Source organism: Alligator mississippiensis, chromosome 4, assembly GCF_030867095.1.
Source record: "Alligator mississippiensis isolate rAllMis1 chromosome 4, rAllMis1, whole genome shotgun sequence".
Classification (NCBI taxonomy): domain Eukaryota; kingdom Metazoa; phylum Chordata; order Crocodylia; family Alligatoridae; genus Alligator; species Alligator mississippiensis.
This window is the reverse complement of record NC_081827.1, coordinates 176608351-176628960: the sequence shown is the minus strand read 5'-3', so window position 1 is coordinate 176628960 and position 20610 is coordinate 176608351. Positions and strand designations below refer to the sequence as shown.

Below are 20610 nucleotides of genomic sequence, written 5' to 3'. Positions count from 1 at the left end.
ACTGCCTGGCCAGAGGGCTGCTGGTATCTTCTGGAGGTGAGGGAGGAGATGTAGGGGATGGTCAGGAGGTTCCTGGTCCTGGGTACGACCTAAAACTGCACCCTGCCGGGAATGGGTGGCTTGGTGAGGCTCCCAGTGGTGCGGGAGCCCCCAGGAAATGCCAGGCCAGTGACCACCCCGGTGAAAGGCGGGTCGGGGCGCCTGAACCCCTAGCCCCCACAACTGGGTGGGTTACCCCTTTGTAGGGTCTGAAGGGTAGACCCCAGAGAGAGAGAAAAGGCCATAGACTCAAACCTGTCTGGACTTCCCCTGACTGGCCCATGCTGGGGCCAGGACCAGAAGGGTTGAAGGGCTGGGGGTGGGGCCCACAGCAAGGGACACCCAAGAGCTGCGTGCCTGGGGTCCCGACTGGCCTAGCGGTGGGCCAGGGCTAGTAGCCAAAGGTCCCAGGGGGACCGCACCCTAAGGGGAAGTGGTTCAGGGAGCTATGCTGCCTGGTATGAAGGCGGATGAGACCGCCTGAGGGGAGGAATTCAGGAAGGGTTCAATTAGGAGGATTCTGGGGCCCAGTGTGGGGGCCGGTGATGATGATAACATCTAGATGCCATCAGCAAGGCTTGGGCTGCGGCGTAGGAGAGGAATGGAGCCGCAGATAGCGCCCCCTGGCCTTGGAGCAGGAAATGGGTAGCCTCCTGCTTATTAACATCTATTAATCAATAAACAACAAAGCGTGGCAGATGAGAAGGTGGGCAGTTAGCCCAGAAACAGGTGGGTGGGCCACAGTTAAATCGGCCCCGAGAAGGCCCCCTGTTACAAGAGGGTCCTGCTTTGAGTGGAGGGTTAGACTAGATGACTTCCTGACACCCCTTCCAACCCTAGTTTTCTATGATTCAGTGATTCTATATATTCAAGAACCTAATTCTCTAATCAGTCCTGCCTGACTCATTTCCATGAAGTGTCCATCTTCTCTTCACCTAAGAAATCAGGACTCCCATTGAAAAAAGAACATGTGATCATGTAATTAAAGACTGTATCACTCAAAAGGAAAGAGAATTCGAATACTTTTAGAACACCTCCAAGACATTTAAAATAGTTCTACTTTTCATTAAAAAAAATACATAGTTAATTTCTGCTACTTCAGGTTCTCCCAGAGATACAGGAATGGACTACATTGGAAAGGGGGGAACTCCCCTTTATTCAACCAGAATTCAGCCACATAAAAGCAGAGGATCCTGGGCTATAAGCCTGTCGTCAGTTAAGGACTGCATTCTGTCCTCCTTGGCTGTACAATAGTGGCTGTATTCTGGAGGAGAATTATTGAGTTGGGCCAAAGGTGGGAAAAGTGTTGTCAGAATGGTTTTAAAATACTCCAGAGCGCTATTTCAGGCAATAGTCACCTCCTTGTAGAAGCATGGAAGCACCCTCAAAGAATTATAAAGAATTGGGGGGGAGGAGGAAAATGTAGCCCCACCCTTCCTCCCAAGACTGTCAAGACCCAGAACTTGGCAGGGGTTAACCCTTTCCTCCCCAGAGGCATTGGGACCCATAAAACACCCTTGTTCCCTGAGCCACATGATCTAGGGCACAAGAAATATTTCAGAGAGGAGCCTGACCCTCTGGGCAACAGAAATCTCTAGCTGGCTGAGCAGATAAAGAACCAGCAAGGACAGGTGCTGCTGCACAGATTGGAGAAAACCGATGATGCTATTGGATGCTTTCCCAGAGTTCAGTTTGGACATTGTTATATACTGTGGCACACACACACACACACACACACACACACACACACACACACACACACAGATACCTCTCTCTCTTGCAAATGCCCTGCTTTACCTAAAGGCAGTCCAGGCTGGTCTTTGTGCTGGGCTTCTTTTTCCTGTTCACCTTTCAGGACTGCTACAGCTTCAGCTGTTACTACTTGGACTATTCTTGCAGAAACTTCTTCTGTGGTAGCAGCAAAATGAACAGAACAAATACAATCATATTATTAAAAGAGAACACAACTAAAGCAAAGATTACACAGCCAGATTTATTCATTTGTTAAGTTCATTTTCTTTCAAATATTTTTTCAAACCATGAGACACAACTTTAAAGATGGAGATTTTCCAAAGATCTAAGTATATCAGTGAAAGTTTCCAGGTGCTGAGCACTTCTGAAAAACAACCCAAAATCTAAATATGTAAAATTTATGTTGACTATTACTGCTCAGAATGGGGATGACATAAGACGTCATTTTCAAATATTGTTTCTCATTGTTGGTATGGGAAATATGCAGCAACTGCTAGAACTTGCAGCAACTACAGAATTTTAAAATGATTGCTTATTAAGTGTCTAGAAAGAAGCTTTTTCACATATGATTCTTCAATCATGGCATTTTACAAACACAGTTACAACAATAAGCTGAACAATGGGTTTTTGACAGCTTATGCATTGAATTGTTCGTGTTTTTACACATGCTTTGGATAGTATTTTCCCCCCAAAATTCAGAAAAAATAGATTTCTTTTCTGTGAATATATCAATATTCCCTTATTCACTAGTATGCATATCCTTCTGCTTGGGACTATATTTAGTTTATATTAATACTTTATTTCCTAGGTATATCTGGTCGAAGGGTAAGAATAAGTTTCAGACCGAGGCCAATTCTATAGACACTGAAGACAACTGAAACCACAACCACAACAGATGTCCATTCTTGTATAACGCCCACATTTGCAGCATTTAATAATAAATCTCCGTGTTGCTTAGGAGAGCTAGAAACTGCAAATTAAATACTATAATACGTCAGTGTCCAATGATGATATCATGGACCATCCGTTAATCAATGACACCAAAGATGAAAGCTTACTCTTAGCATTTACTTCAGTTAAGCTATGTGTTGTCAGGGAGCATATATTAGTCAATGCCCTATATGTATTTCTGCTTTAACAGATGTACTAGCTTTGAACTGATGTTGTCTTAAAGTTCTCATGAACATTTCAAATGATTTCTTTTCCTTTCATTTTTCCTCAGCATTCAACATGTTCAGTATGTACAAGTCAAAACATACTGTTTGGAAACCTCTTACATAACAGCAGTGATTTAATACCAGATTCACTAAAATAGTTACCAAAATAGTTGCACAGTTCCTGAAATACACATAGATTTCATTTATCAGAATAGCTCATCTCCCAAAGCTGACAACTGTGTATATCTGCTTCTGTGGACCTAAGTATATGGATTGTTGATTGAAGCCAATGGATTCCTTCCACAGTAATATATGTACAAAAATCCAAAGTAGATGAGATGTTTGGCAGGTGGGCAATTGGGAGTAGCAGCTCTCTAGCATGCTGGCTACTTTCTGCAGCACCGTACTGAGAATCATGTTGGCCCTGGGCAAACTTTTAGTATCGGGCTCCTCTTTGCCAGAGATAATGCTAATAATAATTTTAAAATTACCATTTTTGGGCCCCCATTTTGTCTGGGCCCTGGGTGGCCGCCCAGTTCACTCATGTCTGTGTCCAATCCTGACTTTCTGGAAACCTGAGGAAGCCCCCCATAACAATTCTGCATATTGGGAGTTTTGCAGTACCCTTCAAGATTGGGCATGCAAGGAGCAAGGCACGTCCATTTTATATTGTACTTGTCCTGATTATCCAGCATTTTCTCTTCCAAATTATCAAGGATAAAGCCAATATGGAGCTACACTTGTACGGTCTTATTAGATGTGAAGAACAAGAAAGGAGCTTGGTAGGTGTGGAGAACAGTCCATGGATGTGCATGTCACAGAGGACATTTCCTCCACTTAAAATAACCATCACCATCATCATCAAATTTATTCATCACCACGTCAGCAAATGCTTCCTCCCCATTTGTGTTTGTTAAACCCAGCTGCAAGTTTTCCCCAAGAGGATGCAACACCTTTTGCCAGTTTTCATGAACTGGCTGTTTTCAGTATTTACTGTCCTGTTGACAGAAGCAACAACACTGAGTCATCTACAAAACTGTACAATTAACTAAAATTGACTCACTGGAGTGGGGAAGCTTGGACCCAGGCCTAATTTGGGGTGCTCCTGCATGACTTAATCTTTCCATGATTTATTTGGACATGAACATTTTAACCAAAAAACAAAACAGATTGACTTTTGATTTGTGAGATGCAGATCCTAGCACACAGTTGGATAAGTCCATATCTGGTATTCTGGGAAGAAGCACAGAAACTAAAGACAAAGAACACCTACTAGGTCGCCTCCAATTAATCTCCCAGCCAGTATAGGACTTTCTCTAGAAGCATAAAACAAAATCTTAATAACAGTTAGCTTCCCTCTTACAGATTCACTTATTTGCATTTAATCTGAGTCAACGGTGTCCCCAGACCCTTCATAGTCCTACAGGCAGATCCCACCATCTCAGTTCTTATCCTAATCTCATTTCCCAGGCATAATAAACATGCTGGAGAGAAAAAGAAAGAGAGAGCCTGCTCAAATACTGACAATTTAAATTTCAGACAGCTCCAAAACAAATTTTTAAAAAAGCAACTGCCTCTGGGGATTTTATCAAGTAAGGCTCACTCCATAGCACTCCTTTGATGGATATTTTTGGTGACACAGGAAGCGCAGGCTGTTCAGCAGCAGAACAGTGTTTTTGCTGTAAATGACTGCTGCAAAAGGACAGACACATTTGCACTAATGGACACTATAAATAGCACATCCAATGGGTAAGTCAAATCCTTGGAGAGTAGTTATTGAAACTTTTTATAGTTTCTTAATCTTCACAGTTCAGTTAAAGTTCAAAGAAGAATAATGATAAACAACAAAAACAAAACAAAAAACACCCCCTCAACCCTCTCCCCCCAAAAACCCCCCAACTAGCTGCAACGCTAGGCAAACTCTTCCCAGCAAAGACACTGTGGGTTGCTCAGAGATTTGTAGGTGCTGAGTAACACAGAATATGAGTTCCTCACTGGTAACATGAGACTTTTATGGAATATCAGCATGGATTCTGGTTTTCACTGATAAAATATCCCCAAATTTTGGATTAAAGAAGTAACCCAAAATCCACATTTTCCTGTGATTAAAATGAAATACCACTATATAGATATCTATATAGTAGTGGTGTTTCATTTTAATCCAGGAACAATGTGAATTTTGGGTTACTTTTTTATCCAAAAATTATGGATTTTTTTATTCAGGGATCTGAGTTTTCTCTGATTATCAGCAAGTTTCCACTTATTTGTTCTAGTCACTACCCTTTTTTTAGTCAAAGATGTGAGATTCATGATGACTGATTCAAATGTCCAATATTACATTTTGAGAATGTGAGAACAAAAAGGACAAGATCACTAAAGAAAAAAAAGAATGAAAAGAAGCCAATGAGGATCAGGCCCAAAGGGCATTAACCTGTTTAACTAAGGAAGCACTAAGATAACTTAAACCAAAATTAAAACTCGGCTGAGTCAGAAAGCTTGGCTCCTGGGCCAGAATAAGCTTTATCCATCTATGACATCTAAAGTGGAGAAGGCAACTTGAGGAAAGCTGAGATTCAGGGTATGTCTGCATCACCTCTCTGTTTTTGCTAGAAGCACATGTTCTCTAGTGCATCCCGCATACTGACTCTCACTCGCACGTGCCATTCCTGGAGATGAGGCAGTAAAACTTTGGGGGAAGTCCACTACAACCACTTTCAGGCCAAGTACAGACATTATCCTTTTACTGTTGTAAGTGATCGGAACTGGTCTATACCTGTAACAGAACAGAAGTTTGGCACACAAAACTGGTCTATATCCAGAACAAAACAGAATTTTGGCACGCACAAACTGGTTTAAAAATGACAGAACACAGTCTAAAATTTGCCACCCTCTTCCCCCAACCAAAGGGCAAATGTGTGTTCTGTTTATTACCAATCTAAACTACGCCACTTACAGAAAACCGCGTAACTTAGATGATTGATTCCACTTTGGGCTGTTTGAATGTCTATCACTAGCCTCAAACATACTGGAGACTGAGGTGTAAACATATCCTCAGGAAGACCTGAGAAGCAAGTGGATGAGGAAATGGGCCACCATGGATCTGTCTCCTTGCAAGTAAATGGTGACAGTGCAGATTACAGTGAAATAGAACTGTTTCTGCTTTCACTGAAGATTGACATAAAACTAAATGTATTGTTAGAAACTAACTAAGCAATTAAAATAGAGCCAACAAAAATTAGGTCTACTAGGTAGCAGTGCATGATATTATGAAAACTCAAAATAAAACCAAGTTTTGTGCTACAAATGTGGTTAGGTAGTCAGAAATCAACCCAGCCTAATCTTCTGCCCCATACATGCACTGTACTTGATTCTGATCATTATATGCTCATCTCTGTCATAAAGATACAGCCCTGAGCACAATTTGTCTTAGAGATTATTGACCTGTTTTATATGATGCTTCAGAGTGCACAAAGGCCTGCTCAGCTTGCAAGAAGTGACAGGGCATGCAAAGGATGAAAAAGCAGTACACCTCAGCTCTTTAATTGAAGCAGAAGAGACTTCTGGATTTATTTCTGAAAGTTTCTAACCAATGGCACCCTATGTCTTTCTTCTCCCACCTCCTCATTGCTCCCTGAAACCCTTCTTTTTGACATTCTTGTACTGGTGCCCTGTTGTATTGACCAAGATTGCAGCCACCATGTAAGTCTGAGCTTGTCTGGCAGTCACATTGCTGTAGGCCTCATACACTTGGGATGGTTTTCTTCTGCCAAGTGGAAGCAGGTAACCAAATGATCAGTGTATATTATGATAACACTCCTTCTCTGCCTAGTTCCTAGGTCACAGCTCTTAAGAGCCTGACACTTTAGCTCAAAGTTTAATGACTCACCTTAGCTCTTACCAGTCTAATTTCCCGTAGTGTAAATTCCCAAACTTCACTCACCTTATTCACACCATCTAACATTCCTTCCCATTTCTGTTTTCATTCTCACAGCAGCAATACGGGAAGACATAACTCTTGTGAAACACGTGCATTGCTTTAGCTCCCTGTAATCCCATTAGTGTGCAGTCCTATGCAACTCATTTGGGAGAAGAATCCTCTGTGGTTATTCTCCCTACCAACAGCCTTTTCACATGCTACTAGGATGAAAATAGAACTCAAGCTTGCAGCGGTGGTAGAAAATTCCACTGGCTTTTATAAAAAAAACCCAAACTTAACTGTAGCATATACGTAAGTTTAGATTACTGCAACTGTACAATGTAATGAATGTCCTAGAAAGGAACTGCAATTAGAGGGAAGCAATGAAGGAAGACTGGAAAAAATGCTCTAAATAGATGGAGGATTATATTGGGTTGCACAGTGTTGCTGTAGTCATGATAGTCCAGGCGCTCTGCAAGAAAACCCTGCTTCAGATTGTACATTCATTCACAATGCCACATATTAGGTCCAGACCAAGAAAATGAAAAGGGTGAAAGAGAACTCCTGCAGATCATTTGCAGGCAGAGCTAAGAAAAGATGAAGACAACTATAAAGAATGAAATAATTTTGCTACAGCTTTGGCAAGAAACCCAGGGAGGGCCTGGTGAAGAAATTAGCTTCGTATGTGCTTATGAGATTGGAAAAACAAAATGATGGCAGACAGAAAGCTCCTTTGCGCCTGTCAGGAAACTCAGTAGGGTGCAGAACAGTTTCCAGAGTAACCGATGCTAATTGTTGCCAAGGTAGAAACAAGTCAACAATGAAAGCACTGACTAGGTTGCAGTTCTCAGATAAGCAAACCTCCTAAATAAGGAGGAAAGATGGAAAGTTACTATTTGCTATCTATGACTTATCTGAAAAGCAGCTAGGGCCTGTGGAAATTCTTTTGTTCTGCACTGCATTGCAGTGTGAAGAAGCAGGAAAAACCAGATAGCTATTCTAGTTGTTTAGCAACCTCTGTTACTAGACATTCATTTAGGACCAAGTCTCAAACTTATGGTAAATTCCTATAGAAGTCAGTGGGTATTTTGCTTGAGTAAGGACTGATCATGATCACTCACTGAAAAAAGATCAGGATCTGACCCACAGACTTTTTGCTCTATGCATTTATGTACTGGGTGTATTTACCTATACCAGTTAAGGATTTGACTCTTTGGGCATTTATACACATGCCTTTTAGTTCTCCGACATGCTGGAGATCTGCTGCTTCGAAGGAGATTCAATTAATTGAGTTTGCTTTGCATGGGAGCTGACATGCGCCGTGCTGCGCCATTTGCAGTTGTATAAGTGGCGAATTACACGTCAGCACAGGGAAAATGGCAGTGGTGCGCTTTTGAACTAAAGCACCTCTGAGGTGTTTTAGTTCAAAAGCGCACCACTGCCATTTTCTTTGAGCTGACATGCATTTCGCCACTTATACAACTGTAAGCATTGCAGTGCCAGGCGCTTTTCAAAGCGCTTTTCAACGTGCCTGGTGCTACAGCACCTACATGTGTAAAAATGCCCTCTGTTTTGACCTTGTGGTCTGGGTGCTAAAAAGTAGGGTCCTGCAACTATATCAAGCGACAGTATGATATGCAAAAACCCAACATGGTAATTGGTCATATGATACTTAAATTATATTGATTTAAAAAATTGACAACGGACCAGGAAACAGGACGGATCAGAGGAACTGAAACAGGCTACCCTCACCTCGTAACTCATGGTTTTATCCCTGATGATGATGATAGTGACTGGAAGCGTTTACCATTTGAAGGTAGTTTGGTGGCCTGCCAAATGAACTGATGGTCTCTCTCAGTCTGTTTTCTAATGGTAGAGTGTCTACATCATGAAAACAGTAAGCTAATTAACACCAGTGATTGCAAACTCACCACACAGCCAAGGAATGATCAGGAATGGAGACTGAATTAGTCTCTCAGACTTCTAGAGGCATAGCTCATTGAGATAAGGCATTAGACACATCAGTGATATACAGCAGGAAAGCTTGCATGCTATCACTGCTTGCGCCATACTTGTGCAGTGATAAATATAGGATGCCAGACAGCCTATTTTTCCCCCTACCCACATTAATGGTGAAATCCTCTTCCACATGATTATCCAGAGTAAATAGGTTTAGCAAGGAGGAGCTCATCACAGGGTGTAATCCTGCTCTTCAGGCTTCACAGTGCCGGCTGTCTCACTCCTGTAGTAACCTCTGAGAGTGCTATCTTCAGATTGAAAGCAGAACGATGCTTGCATGCTCACTGTACTGTTTGAATTCTGCATAAGGACTTTCACTTCAGAGCACTCCTTCCGTCTCTAACCTACTTGGCTTTAGGAAAGCACCCTCACTTGTACTCTTCCTTGGAAGCTGTTCCAATCATCACATATTTAGGGTTAATTTTAGCACAAGTGTTTCAACACTCAAGTTTAAAAGCTATTTTTTCCCCTCAGAAAACAAGTGATTATAACAGCAATTAACTATTTGAAAGCTGCTTTCCTGTCTTAGAAGAAAAAAAAATGATCAAATCCTCCAGCACAGGGAAGACAGCAGAAAAAATGGCAGAGACCATCAAAAGGGAGTGAATGAACACTGAGATTAAGGGATCACAAGTTTTATGACACGGGTTTTGTCTGTCATTCACTTTTTGTGTATGATACTTACAACATACAGAATATTTCATCCATAGATTACAAAGGCTTCATAACAGTAGCTTTTTCAAAAGATGAGGTTGTTGGCCTCATGCCCCACCCTCAATTTGGAGGACTAGGACACTCTTCTTAGTCTGGTCTTTACCCTTTGACCCGGTCATCACAGGAGACCCCGCTGGTACACCATGCTACCAGCAACACTTGTCAGGGTTACAGAAACAAGCAAACCACTCCATTACATCAAAGTGGGAATATCTTTGGCTTTAGTTAAGGGGGTTATATGCCCTTGAGGCCTGGGAGACCAGGGAGAAGGAGAGAGAGATGACAAGGTAAATATAAATTATTACCTTTTTTAACAAATCAGGGAAGAGAGCCACAGGCTGCATAAAGGGACAATAATTCTGGGCACTTCAGTTTCTGAGCACAACACTTTGGGCCTGATTCTCACTAGTGCTGAGTAATGAGAGCCTCAAAAGAAGCTGATGTAATCAGCGGTTGTCCTGCATCTCTGAAGACCATGCTCAAAGGTTGAAGTGAGCATCCAAAACCAAGCCACGTAAAGCCAGTGGCTGCTTCGGATAATTTGACACTGAGGGACTTGATCCAATTAACCTAAAGTAGTAGTGGCAGATTCAAACCTAGGGCACAGGTCTTCTGATTCCCAGTTCAGAACTAGTATTAAGAAAAAAACAACCAACCCAATAATATGCTTGTTACTCTGAACGAAGAAAAACTCCTAGAACAACATAATTTATTGTAATCCCACTGCAGGACAAGTTTTCTTTTCTACTATTGGATGGAGAATGCTTGTGATCCTACTTTTTAAAAGCAATGGGCCATATTCTTAACTAGTGAAAATAGATATAACACCAGGGAAATCAGTGAACCTTATTTACACCAGCTGAGATATGGCCCTTGGTTCTAATGGTTAAACTGAAACAGATATTTACAACTGCAATCAGAAAAAGTACCAGTTAGTTGAATAATAAACACCCAGGTCTTCCCTACAGGGAGTCTGCATGGTTTTTAATCTTTTCAATCATATAACATAACTTTACAGAATTCAAATATTTGCTCTCAAATGGATTTAATGGTTGCAATATTTATCCATTAGTAGGTTCTTGATCTTGATGTCAGCGACATCCACAGTAATTGGCAGGTGAACAGGAAGGCAAATAATGAGAATGTGGGCTTTAAAATTAACCTTCTAACTCACACAATTAAAAAAACCCAACCCTCCCACTTGCATTACAAACGTTTCAACTTTCATTTGCTACTATATCACTTAGACTGCTTAACAACAAAGTCTAATTACTAAGTTACCTCTCAAAAATAAATGACACTGATGTCAACAGGTTCATTAGATAAAACAAATGCTTTTTCTATAGAATATTCAAAATTATAATTCTACAGGGTCATAGAGCACAGTGGGATGATGGGGTAGTATACCTGAGATTATAAACTCAGTTCATTCTGGTCCAGACCTTGGGGTAGCCTTGAATGTAAAGTAGATGTTACCATTCTGAGTTTTTTACTGGGATAAGTGATGAGGCAAGATGCACCACGCATTTTATTCTGCAATATTTAAAAGGAGGCATTAGCCCATTTTTTAACGTTTTGGATTTCATTTCCAATACAAACTACCCTTTTTGAGTTGGAAAGTGCAGCACGCTGGCCATTTTATGATTTCCACATAAATGCATGACACAACAATTCCCATACAGTAGAACATAGATAAAATTTAATTTCCATTTGATGGAGGCACTGATATGTATCAGATCACTCTTTGGAGGTCTTAACCCTTATCAAGAATTTTAATAGTTTGCAAACTTTGGTAAAATATTGAGGGGTTATATGGGACACTTTTTCTGATAGACTTTGATTTGCTGAGGACTGTCTTGACTATACCTTTCTCCTTGTTGATCTCAACAGATCTCATTTGCGGAATCAAGACCAAAAGACCTATTTAACAATCATAATCAGATCTCCTCCAGTGCTTTCATAGTCATTGACTGACTGGCTCTTCATTTAGTTTCTCTTCCCCACTGCTCTGCTTTCCTGCAGATTTCTCCTTTTCTTCCCTCCATCTTCCAAGCTTTATCTCATTTCCCAATGCCTTTCATTAGTCACACCCTCCTTTTCTCTCTCTCATGTATAACCTAGTTCCACTTATTTTTCTTTCTTCTCTCATTTTCCTATGGCTTAGTTCCCTCCTCTTCCAACATCAGAGTTCCCTTTCCTTTTTTCCTAAACTGTTGCACCTGTCAAAATCTGGTTCTCAGTTCTTCCTGGAAAGCCTTCTTATTCACCTTGTTATCTCTGTGATCAGATTTCTTTATTGCCCATTATTGCCTTGGTTCAACCATCTTATGCTGACTCTCTTCTATAGATGCTTTGACTCTACTTCATCACTATGTTTTTCACTGGGCAGCCTTGGTTATTTTTACACTGAGACAGAAACTCCAAACCTCAAAGGCACACACATGGGCAAATATCGTTGAGAAGGTTGAGAGGCGACCTAGTGGCTGCCTATAAGTTCATCACGGGGGCACAGAAGGGAATTGGTGAGGATTTATTCACCAAGGCGCCCCCGGGGGTTACAAGAAACAATGGCCACAAGCTAGCAGAGAGCAGATTTAGACTGGACATTAGGAAGAACTTCTTCACAGTTCGAGTGGCCAAGGTCTGGAACGGGCTCCCAAGGGAGGTGGTGCTCTCCCCTACCCTGGGGGTCTTCAAGAGGAGGTTAGACGAGTATCTAGCTGGGGTCATTTAGACCCAACACTCTTTCCTGCTTATGCAGGGGGTCGGACTTGATGATCTATTGAGGTCCCTTCCGACCCTAACATCTATGAATCTATGAATCTATATGAAAGGATATCCCGCCTGTCAGGAACAGTTTTGAGAGCTTTAATTAATCATCACTCCTATCTCCCCAAACAAACAAACACCCAATCTGTGTTCATTAGTCAGATGCCCTTAGTGCATTGCCTAGTGGCTGCAAAACATAACATCACAGTTCCTTTACCCATTCAATAAAATAGAAAAGTCAATAGCAAAAGTCAAATAAAAGTCAAATAAAGTGATGCTTTAAAAATGGCTCCTCATTAATGCACACACACAGGGAATCAGTATTTTCTGAGTCATACCTTTTTAAGTTTACTGTCTGAAACTAATATTCACCACTCGTAGTGATGTAATCTTTTTATGTAATCTTTTTTATGGTATATCTAGCTTTTGCAAACTATATCTAACTGAATACTTAAGGCAACTTACTGGTGCTGGGAGGGGTGTGGCATGTGTGTGTTAAGAGATGCTTGCAGAGCACAGCGTGTGGGATGCGGAGGATTCATGGAATGCCTCCCTAACAGCAGCAGGATAATGTCTCCCTGACACGTGTAAGATAGCAAGAAGTTCAGAAAAAGGTCTCATTATAATGCTAAAAATCACACCCCTGGGCAGAGCAAAAGTATGTTAATGAAACATATATGTATGTAAATGAAATACATGGCTAAAACATAGGTATAGAGACATGCTCAGTAGAGAACGTCTTATGTCAGTGGCTTGTAACCAATCACTGAGCGATACACTTGCAAACATATGTATAAAAGGTACCCAAAGGTAGAAACCGGTGGTGCTTGCTCTGCAAACGATTGCCAAGCACCCCTCTCTGCGCAGACTTGAAACAATAAAGATTAAGTTGGATCCTCCACCCCTGTGTGTTTATTGGCAAAAGCGCACTGGGCACGAACTCACGCTGTCCTTTGGAGACAACAATTTGGCGACCCAGATGGGACCCTATTGACCGCCTTGCCCGGTCCACCTCCTCGGCTCTGGCAAAGGCTGTGGACGGCGCGAGGGCCAGGTGCCACCGGCCTTTTTCATCGGAGGTCTGACTGTCTCCTGGTTGTTTGACGGAGCCGTGGAGGGGTACAACGGCGCAACGCTCGGAGGACCAACTTAATCTGACGGGTCGAGGGAGGTCTCAACGGACTGGTGAGTGTCTCTTTTGATTTATAGATAGGTTGGGTAAGAGAGGCGGCTTTAAAAGTTCCGACCGCGTAGACGCCCTAGGAGAGTGAGATCGGGTGGCAGTCCCGTGAGCTCCCTTTAATCAGTTTGGTTCTGAGGCCGAGTGGCGGTCGCCGTCCATTGTTTAATAAATGGGGAGTAACCAGTCCAAGATTCCGACCTGCAGCCCCCTGGGGTGTATTTTGAAAAAATGGTCAAAGTTTGGAGGGGACCCAATGACGAAAGAGAGGATGATTCGATATTGCAATAAATGGTGGCCATGGTACAAACTTGAGGATGGTGTAATCTGGCCAGAGAATGGGTCTTTAGACTATAATACTGTTTTGCAATTGCAATTGTTTTGTTGGCGCCAGGGGAAATGGGATGAAATGCTTTATGTCGATGCATATGTCTTTGTATGGAGATAGGACTACTCAGAGGTCTTGTGGGATATCTGGGGGGAGTGGGATAATGGCTTTGCGAAAAATTGAGGCTGCGGGTCCAGAGGAGCCGGAGGAGGATACGCAGCTGCTGGTTGCTCCCACGGCTCCCCCGCTACCTTCTGTGCCCCATGCGTCGCCACAGGGGGCTTCCACGGCACCTGCAGTCGCCAGTCATGAGCTCTCGACTGGCTCACCTAGCTCGTTGTCTACCACTACCCCCCAGTAGCCCTGGGGTGCCATCCCCGGGTTCGGCAGATGCAGGCAGAAGCGATTTGGCAGTAGGAGGGGCTCTGGGCAGTGAGACATTCAGTCCAATAGCAGACCACTTAAGATCGGCCAAACTAGTAATTCAGGCTCCTTTGCATCAGGCAGTGGGCCCCGAGGGTAGACCCGTTTTTGTGCATGTGCCGTTCAGTACAGCTGACCTGATCAACTGGAAACAGTCAACAGGCCCGTACCGCCAGAACCCTGAGGTAATGGTGCAGCTGTTTACCACCATTTTTCTTACCCACCAGCCAAATTGGCAGGACATTCAGGCTTTACTAGCCACCCTTCTAACTCCGGAAGAAAAGAGGTTGTTTTTAGAAAAGGCGCGTGCGGTGGCTCAACAGCGCCACCTGAACAGCGTTGTAGATGAACTCTGCCCCAAGACAAACCCGGGTTGGGACCCCAATGCCTGAGGGGAACTGCAGAGCCTGGAACAGTATCAAGAACTAGTGTTGGCAGCCCTTCGGGAGGCCATTCCTAAGCAGAAAAATTTGTCTAAATTGTATGAGGTGCGGCAGGGTCCAGAGGAAGACCCGTCCAGCTTCTACGGGAGGTTGTGTGAGGTGGCGAAGCAGTGGACAGATTTGGATCTGGAATTGCCGGAAAATGCCAAGATGTTTAATATGCTGTTTATAGGATAGTCGGCCCCAGATATCCGGAAAAAGTTGCAAAAAGCAGAGGGGGCTGCCAGAATGGGTATCAGCCAAGTTATTGAGATCGCCTATAGGGTGTACTCGAACAGAGATCAGGTTAAAGAGAAAAGGGAAGATAAAAGAATGAAGGCGCAGGTGTCGTTATTGGCAGCAGCAATTGTAGACCAGAGGGGAAGAGGACGTGGGAGAGGAAATAGAGGAGGTAGGGGGAGGGGAGGCGCCGGTTATGCCCCAGGAGGACGTGGACAAGGCCCCAGACTGGGAGCTGACCAGTGCGCCATCTGCAAACAGATCGGGCATTGGAAGAATGAGTGCCCCCAAAGGGGGGAGAAGAAACGTGACGGAGGAGAGAGAGTAATGGTGCTAGAGGATTCTGACCAAGAGTGACGGGGACCAGGGGCAAACATCGAAGTGATACCCGTCTCCCCTGATGAGCCCCTGGTTAGAATGCAAGTGGGGGGAGAACTCATTGATTTTTTAGTGGACAGTGGAGCCACTCATTCAGTTGTGACGAATTTTAAAGGACCCCTGTCAAAAATCAAGATCCCCATAGTGGGGGCAACAGGTCAACGGACCCATCGTCCTTTTGTACCCCCCACGGAGTGTAAATTGGGAGGAAAGAGAGTATATCACCAGTTCCTGTATATGCCCGAGTGTCCCCTGCCCTTGTTTGGAAGAGACTTGCTGTACAAGCTGCAGGCTCAACTAACCTTTTCAGATGAAAAGATTATCATGAAAATACCAACAGAAGAGGCCTGGAAGGCTCAAATGTGTCTTCTGCGAGAGATACGGGAGGAAGGGAGGATCCCCCCCGAAGTAGAAGACGCTATAGTACCCTGGGTATGGGCAAGAGAAAGGCCAGGGAGAGCAAAGCTGGCCACCCCTGTCAAAGTTGACTTGAAATCCGGGGTTAATCCACCCAGGGTACCACAGTATCGATTAAAATTGGAAGCTTGGAAAGGTTTGGAACTGCTTATAAGGTGATTCCTCAAACATGGCTTGCTCCAGGAGCGCCAATTGTCCTTTAATACCCCCATTTTGCCTGTTCAAAAACCCCACAGTAACAAGTATCATTTTGTGCAGGACCTGAGAGCTGTAAATAAGGCGACGGTGACCCTTCACCCGGTGGTGCCGAATCCTTATACCTTGCTGGCTACATTGTCTGCAGCAGACCGATGGTTCACGGTCCTGGACCTGAAAGATGCCTTTTTCTGCATCCCACTTGAAGAGAGCAGCCAGGAAATCTTCGCATTTGAATGGGAAGACCCAAATACTAGGAGAAAAACACAATTGTGCTGGACTGTCTTACCTCAAGGTTTCAAAAACAGCCCTACCATCTTTAGTACAGCCTTAAGTACTGATCTCCAGAATTGGGACAAGGGACCGTCGGGGACTTTGTTACAATATGTCGACGACTTGTTAATCGCAGCGGCCACCAAAGAAGAGTGCCATCAATTGACCGTGAGCTTGCTGAACTTCCTGGGACAAGTGGGGTACCGAGTGGCCTGGAAGAAGGCACAGGTAGAGTGGGAAAAGGTACGGTACCTGGGATTTGATGTCTCGCAAGGCCAGAGAGCACTGGGCCCTGAGAGGAAAGAGGCTATCTACCGAATGGCGGTTCCACGGACTAAGAGACAGTTAAGAGGTTTTTTGGGAATGGCAGGGTTCTGCCAAATCTGGATCCCCAACTTTGGACTAATAGCCAAGGCTCTTTATGAGGCTACCACTGGCCGCGAGGGAGAACTGCAGTGGACAGCAGAATGCCGAAAGAGCTTCGACACCATCAAGCGGGCCCTCATGACGGCGCCAGCCCTGGGCCTGCCCGACCTCAGTAAACCATTTCAACTTTACGTTCATGAACACCAAGGGCTCGCGTCGGGAGTGCTGACCCAACACTTAGGTAGCTGGAAGAGACCGGTGGCCTATTTCTCCAAGCAATTGGACCCTACTAGCCTAGGTTGGCCAGCTTGTCTGCGAGCAGTAGCGACCACAGCTATGTTGGTGGAAGAAGCAAAAAAACTCACCTTAGGACAACCAATGACAGTGTATACTCCACATTCCGTATTGGCAGTGGTGAATGCGAAGGGGGGGACTTGGCTGTCCCCAGGCCGAATGACAAAATATCAGGTTGCTCTCCTGGACCAGGGAGACATTAATTTGCAGACCTCCAGTACTCTCAACCCGGCTACATTACTGCCTGTGGAACAGGACAAAGAATTACGGCTCGACTGTATTGAGACCATTGAGAGTGTGTATGCTAGTAGACCAGACCTCAAAGACGCCCCCTTGCTTAACGCGGACCTTGAATTATATACGGATGGAAGCAGCTTTATGGAAAATGGGATCCGAAGAGCAGGATACGCCGTGGTCACATTATGGGACACCGTTGAAGCGAGAGCCTTGCCTCCAAATACGTCTGCACAAACAGCTGAGCTTATTGCATTGACCCGAGCTCTTCACCTGGCAAAGGGAAAGACAGCCACAATATACACGGACTCAAAGTATGCTTTTGGAATTTTATGTGCACATGGAGCTATATGGAAAGAGAGAGGACTCTTGACGGCAAGTAAAAGCCTGGTGAAATATGGAGCAGAAATTTTAAAGTTACTTGAAACTGTGTTGGAACCAGTTGAAGTAGCTGTGGTGCACTGTAGGGCCCATCAGAAGGGAGACAGTGAAGTTATAAAGGGAAATCGGCGAGCAGATGCTGCGGCAAAGGGAGCCGCTAGAGAGCCTGTTCAGGAGACTTCAATACTGGCACTGGTGCCTCAAGTGGTGCTGCCAAAAGAACCCCCTAATTATACTGAAAAGGAAAACCAACTCGCAGAGAAACTGGGAAGTAAGGAACAACGAGATGGATGGTGGGCTCTGCCCGAAGGACGGGTCTTGGTGCCGAGCCTGATTCTCAATGAAGTACTCCACGAGTACCACCAGGGCACTCACCTGGGAACTGATGCCATGACCCAAGGTCTCCAAAGAACTGTAGTAGGACCCAGAATGAGGAGAATGGCAGAACAAATAGTGCGAAGGTGTCCTGTCTGCTGTGCCAACAATCCTAAGATTTCCCCCAAACCTCCACCGGGAGCAGGAAGGCAAGGACTATTAGCAGGTGAATGCTGGCAAATAGATTTCTCTGAAGTTCCCAGAAAAGGGCACTACAAATACCTGTTGGTGCTCATAGATACTTTAACTGGATGGACCGAGGCTTTCCCGTGCCGAACTACTCAGGCGAAGGAAGTAGTTCAAGTGATGCTAAAGGAGATAATCCCACGATTCGGAGTCCCAGAAGGACTGGCCTCGGACCGAGGGCCGCACTTTGTGTCAGAAATAACCCAGGGAGTTTCCCGAGCTCTGGGAGTACAATGGGACCTTCACACAGCTTGGAGGCCACAGTCTAGTGGAGAGGTAGAAAGGATGACTCAGACACTAAAGAGGCAACTGGCTAAACTCTGCCAAGAGACTTAGTTTAAATAGCCCGAAGCTCTGCCTCTTGCCTTGCTTAGAGTGCGCATAGCCCCTAGAGCTAAATTGGGAGTTAGTCCATTTGAATTAATGTATGGCAAGCCATATCCTAAGAATCCAGTGGTGACGCATGGGAGTCAAATGCATGTTAAAGGGGAAGGTTGGATAAAAGACTATTTGTATTCTTTCTCTCCACAGGTACGTCCAAGAGTGACTTCCACTGCCTTTAGATACTCCAGTGCACAAGTTCCAAATTGGAGACGAGGTTTTGGTCCGAATGTGGAAGGACGAGCCTCTCCAACCCAAGTGGAAGGGGCCGTATCCCGTGATCCTCACCACTCATACAGCGGTAAAGGTCCAGGGGATAAAGCCGTGGATCCACTATACCAGGGTAAAGGCCGCACCGGAAGTTCCTTCTGAGGGAGCAGTTGCTGAGAGTGTCGCACTGGAAGCCGACACAAATGGACATCGTTGGACAGCGGAACCTGTGGAAGGACTTAAATTCTTGTTTAAACGTCAGCCATGTGGAAAGTAGTTCTTTACCTAAGTCTAGTGTTTCTAGGGTTGGAGGGATTGTTACATCGAAAGTTTGAGAAAAAACAAAATGTGTGGATTTACTTGGCAAAAGAAGTGGTGAACACAACTCATTTTTGTTTGGCTGGTGGAACGTCAGTTCAAGATGTGTTTACCTCATGCCTCATAGGGGTGCCCACTCCATTAGAAATGCTCAAAAGTCAGACTTGGCTAAAAAACTTCGACCTTTCCAGGCTTAATCTCTGGAATACGGCCTATGTGTGGGGACCTATTACTCAGAAAAGAAACATTAGTACCTTTTCAATAGATTTGCTGACCATGGCCTCACCTAATAACACCAGTTGTGCTCAATTTGTAAATTGTACCAAAGCATGTGAAAACCTAACCCGAGAGGAAAGGGCTTTCAATTGCTCAAACAAAACCAACGTGTCTTATGGTAATGGTAATGTCATACTACCCTTAGGATGGTTTCTCCTTTGTGGGAAAACCACTTATTCGTACATCCCAGCTAATGCCACGGGGGGACCCTGTACTATTGGCAGGTTAACTGTCTGGTTACCAAAGGTGTTTAAGGTCTCCGACAGGCGCCACCGAAGGAGTTCTAGTCAGCTAGATGAGTCCTGTGATAGTAACATAAACCTCCTCAGTAAGGCTGAGGCAGTGTCTTTGGCAGTTTCTATAGTAGGTTTACCAGCCCTGGCAGTAGGCAACCATGGTCAGATAAGTAAAGTGGCCTGCGCCTTAGCGAAGAGCCTGAACACGACCTCACAGGCCCTAGCTGCCCTCAGCACCGAGATGAAAGAACTGCGGGGGGCTACGTTGCAGAATAGGGCAGCCATAGACTATTTGTTACTGAGACATAACCGTGGGTGCGAAGAGTTCGATGGGATGTGTTGCTTCAATTTGACAGATAATTCTAAGCTAATAGAGTCAAAGGTACAAAAGTTACAGGACATTCTGTCACATGTCAAACAAGATGATGGGTTTGATTTTTCGTGGCTCACTTCTTGGCTTCGTAATTTTTCATGGTTGAAGCAGATGTCCCTTTTAATTGTAGCAGGTATATGTATTTTCTTAATGATTTGTTGTGGGGTGCAGTGCGTACCTATATGCTGTGACTCACTCAAGAAGTTGATACCTACCCCTGTCAACCGAGTGATGTTCATGAAACCTTCCATCATGGATCCAATCCAGAAGAACCGAGAAGATGCAAAACGGTTCTTGAGGCTGAAAGGAATGATCGAGGACTATGGTCCCATTTCATAGGGTCATAGCCTCGAAGGGGGGATTTGATGTAATCTTTTTATGTAATCTTTTTTATGGTATATCTAGCTTTTGCAAACTATATCTAACTGAATACTTAAGGCAACTTACTGGTGCTGGGAGGGGTGTGGCATGTGTGTGTTAAGAGATGCTTGCAAAGCACAGCGTGTGGGATGCGGAGGATTCATGGAATGCCTCCCTAACACCAGCAGGATAATGTCTCCCTGACACGTGTAAGATAGCAAGAAGTTCAGAAAAGGGTCTCATTATAATGCTAAAAATCACACCCCTGGGCAGAGCAAAAGTATGTTAATGAAACATATATGTATGTAAATGAAATACATGGCTAAAACATAGGTATAGAGACATGCTCAGTAGAGAACGTCTTATGTCAGTGGCTTGTAACCAATCACTGAGCGATA

The 20610-nt window shown here is 44.2% G+C and overlaps 1 protein-coding gene across 23 annotated transcripts in view; it reads right to left on the bottom strand.

Annotated features, from left to right (window-relative positions):
* Positions 1 to 20610, bottom strand: part of MAP2 (microtubule associated protein 2) — a 388240-nt gene that overhangs the window by 72437 nt on the left and 295193 nt on the right. For all 23 annotated transcript variants that reach the window (XM_059727110.1, XM_019492133.2, XM_059727117.1 and 20 more), the window contains one exon: positions 1837 to 1947. In XM_059727110.1, the coding sequence (XP_059583093.1) occupies positions 1837 to 1947 (111 nt within the window). The remainder of the gene's footprint in view (positions 1 to 1836; positions 1948 to 20610) is intronic.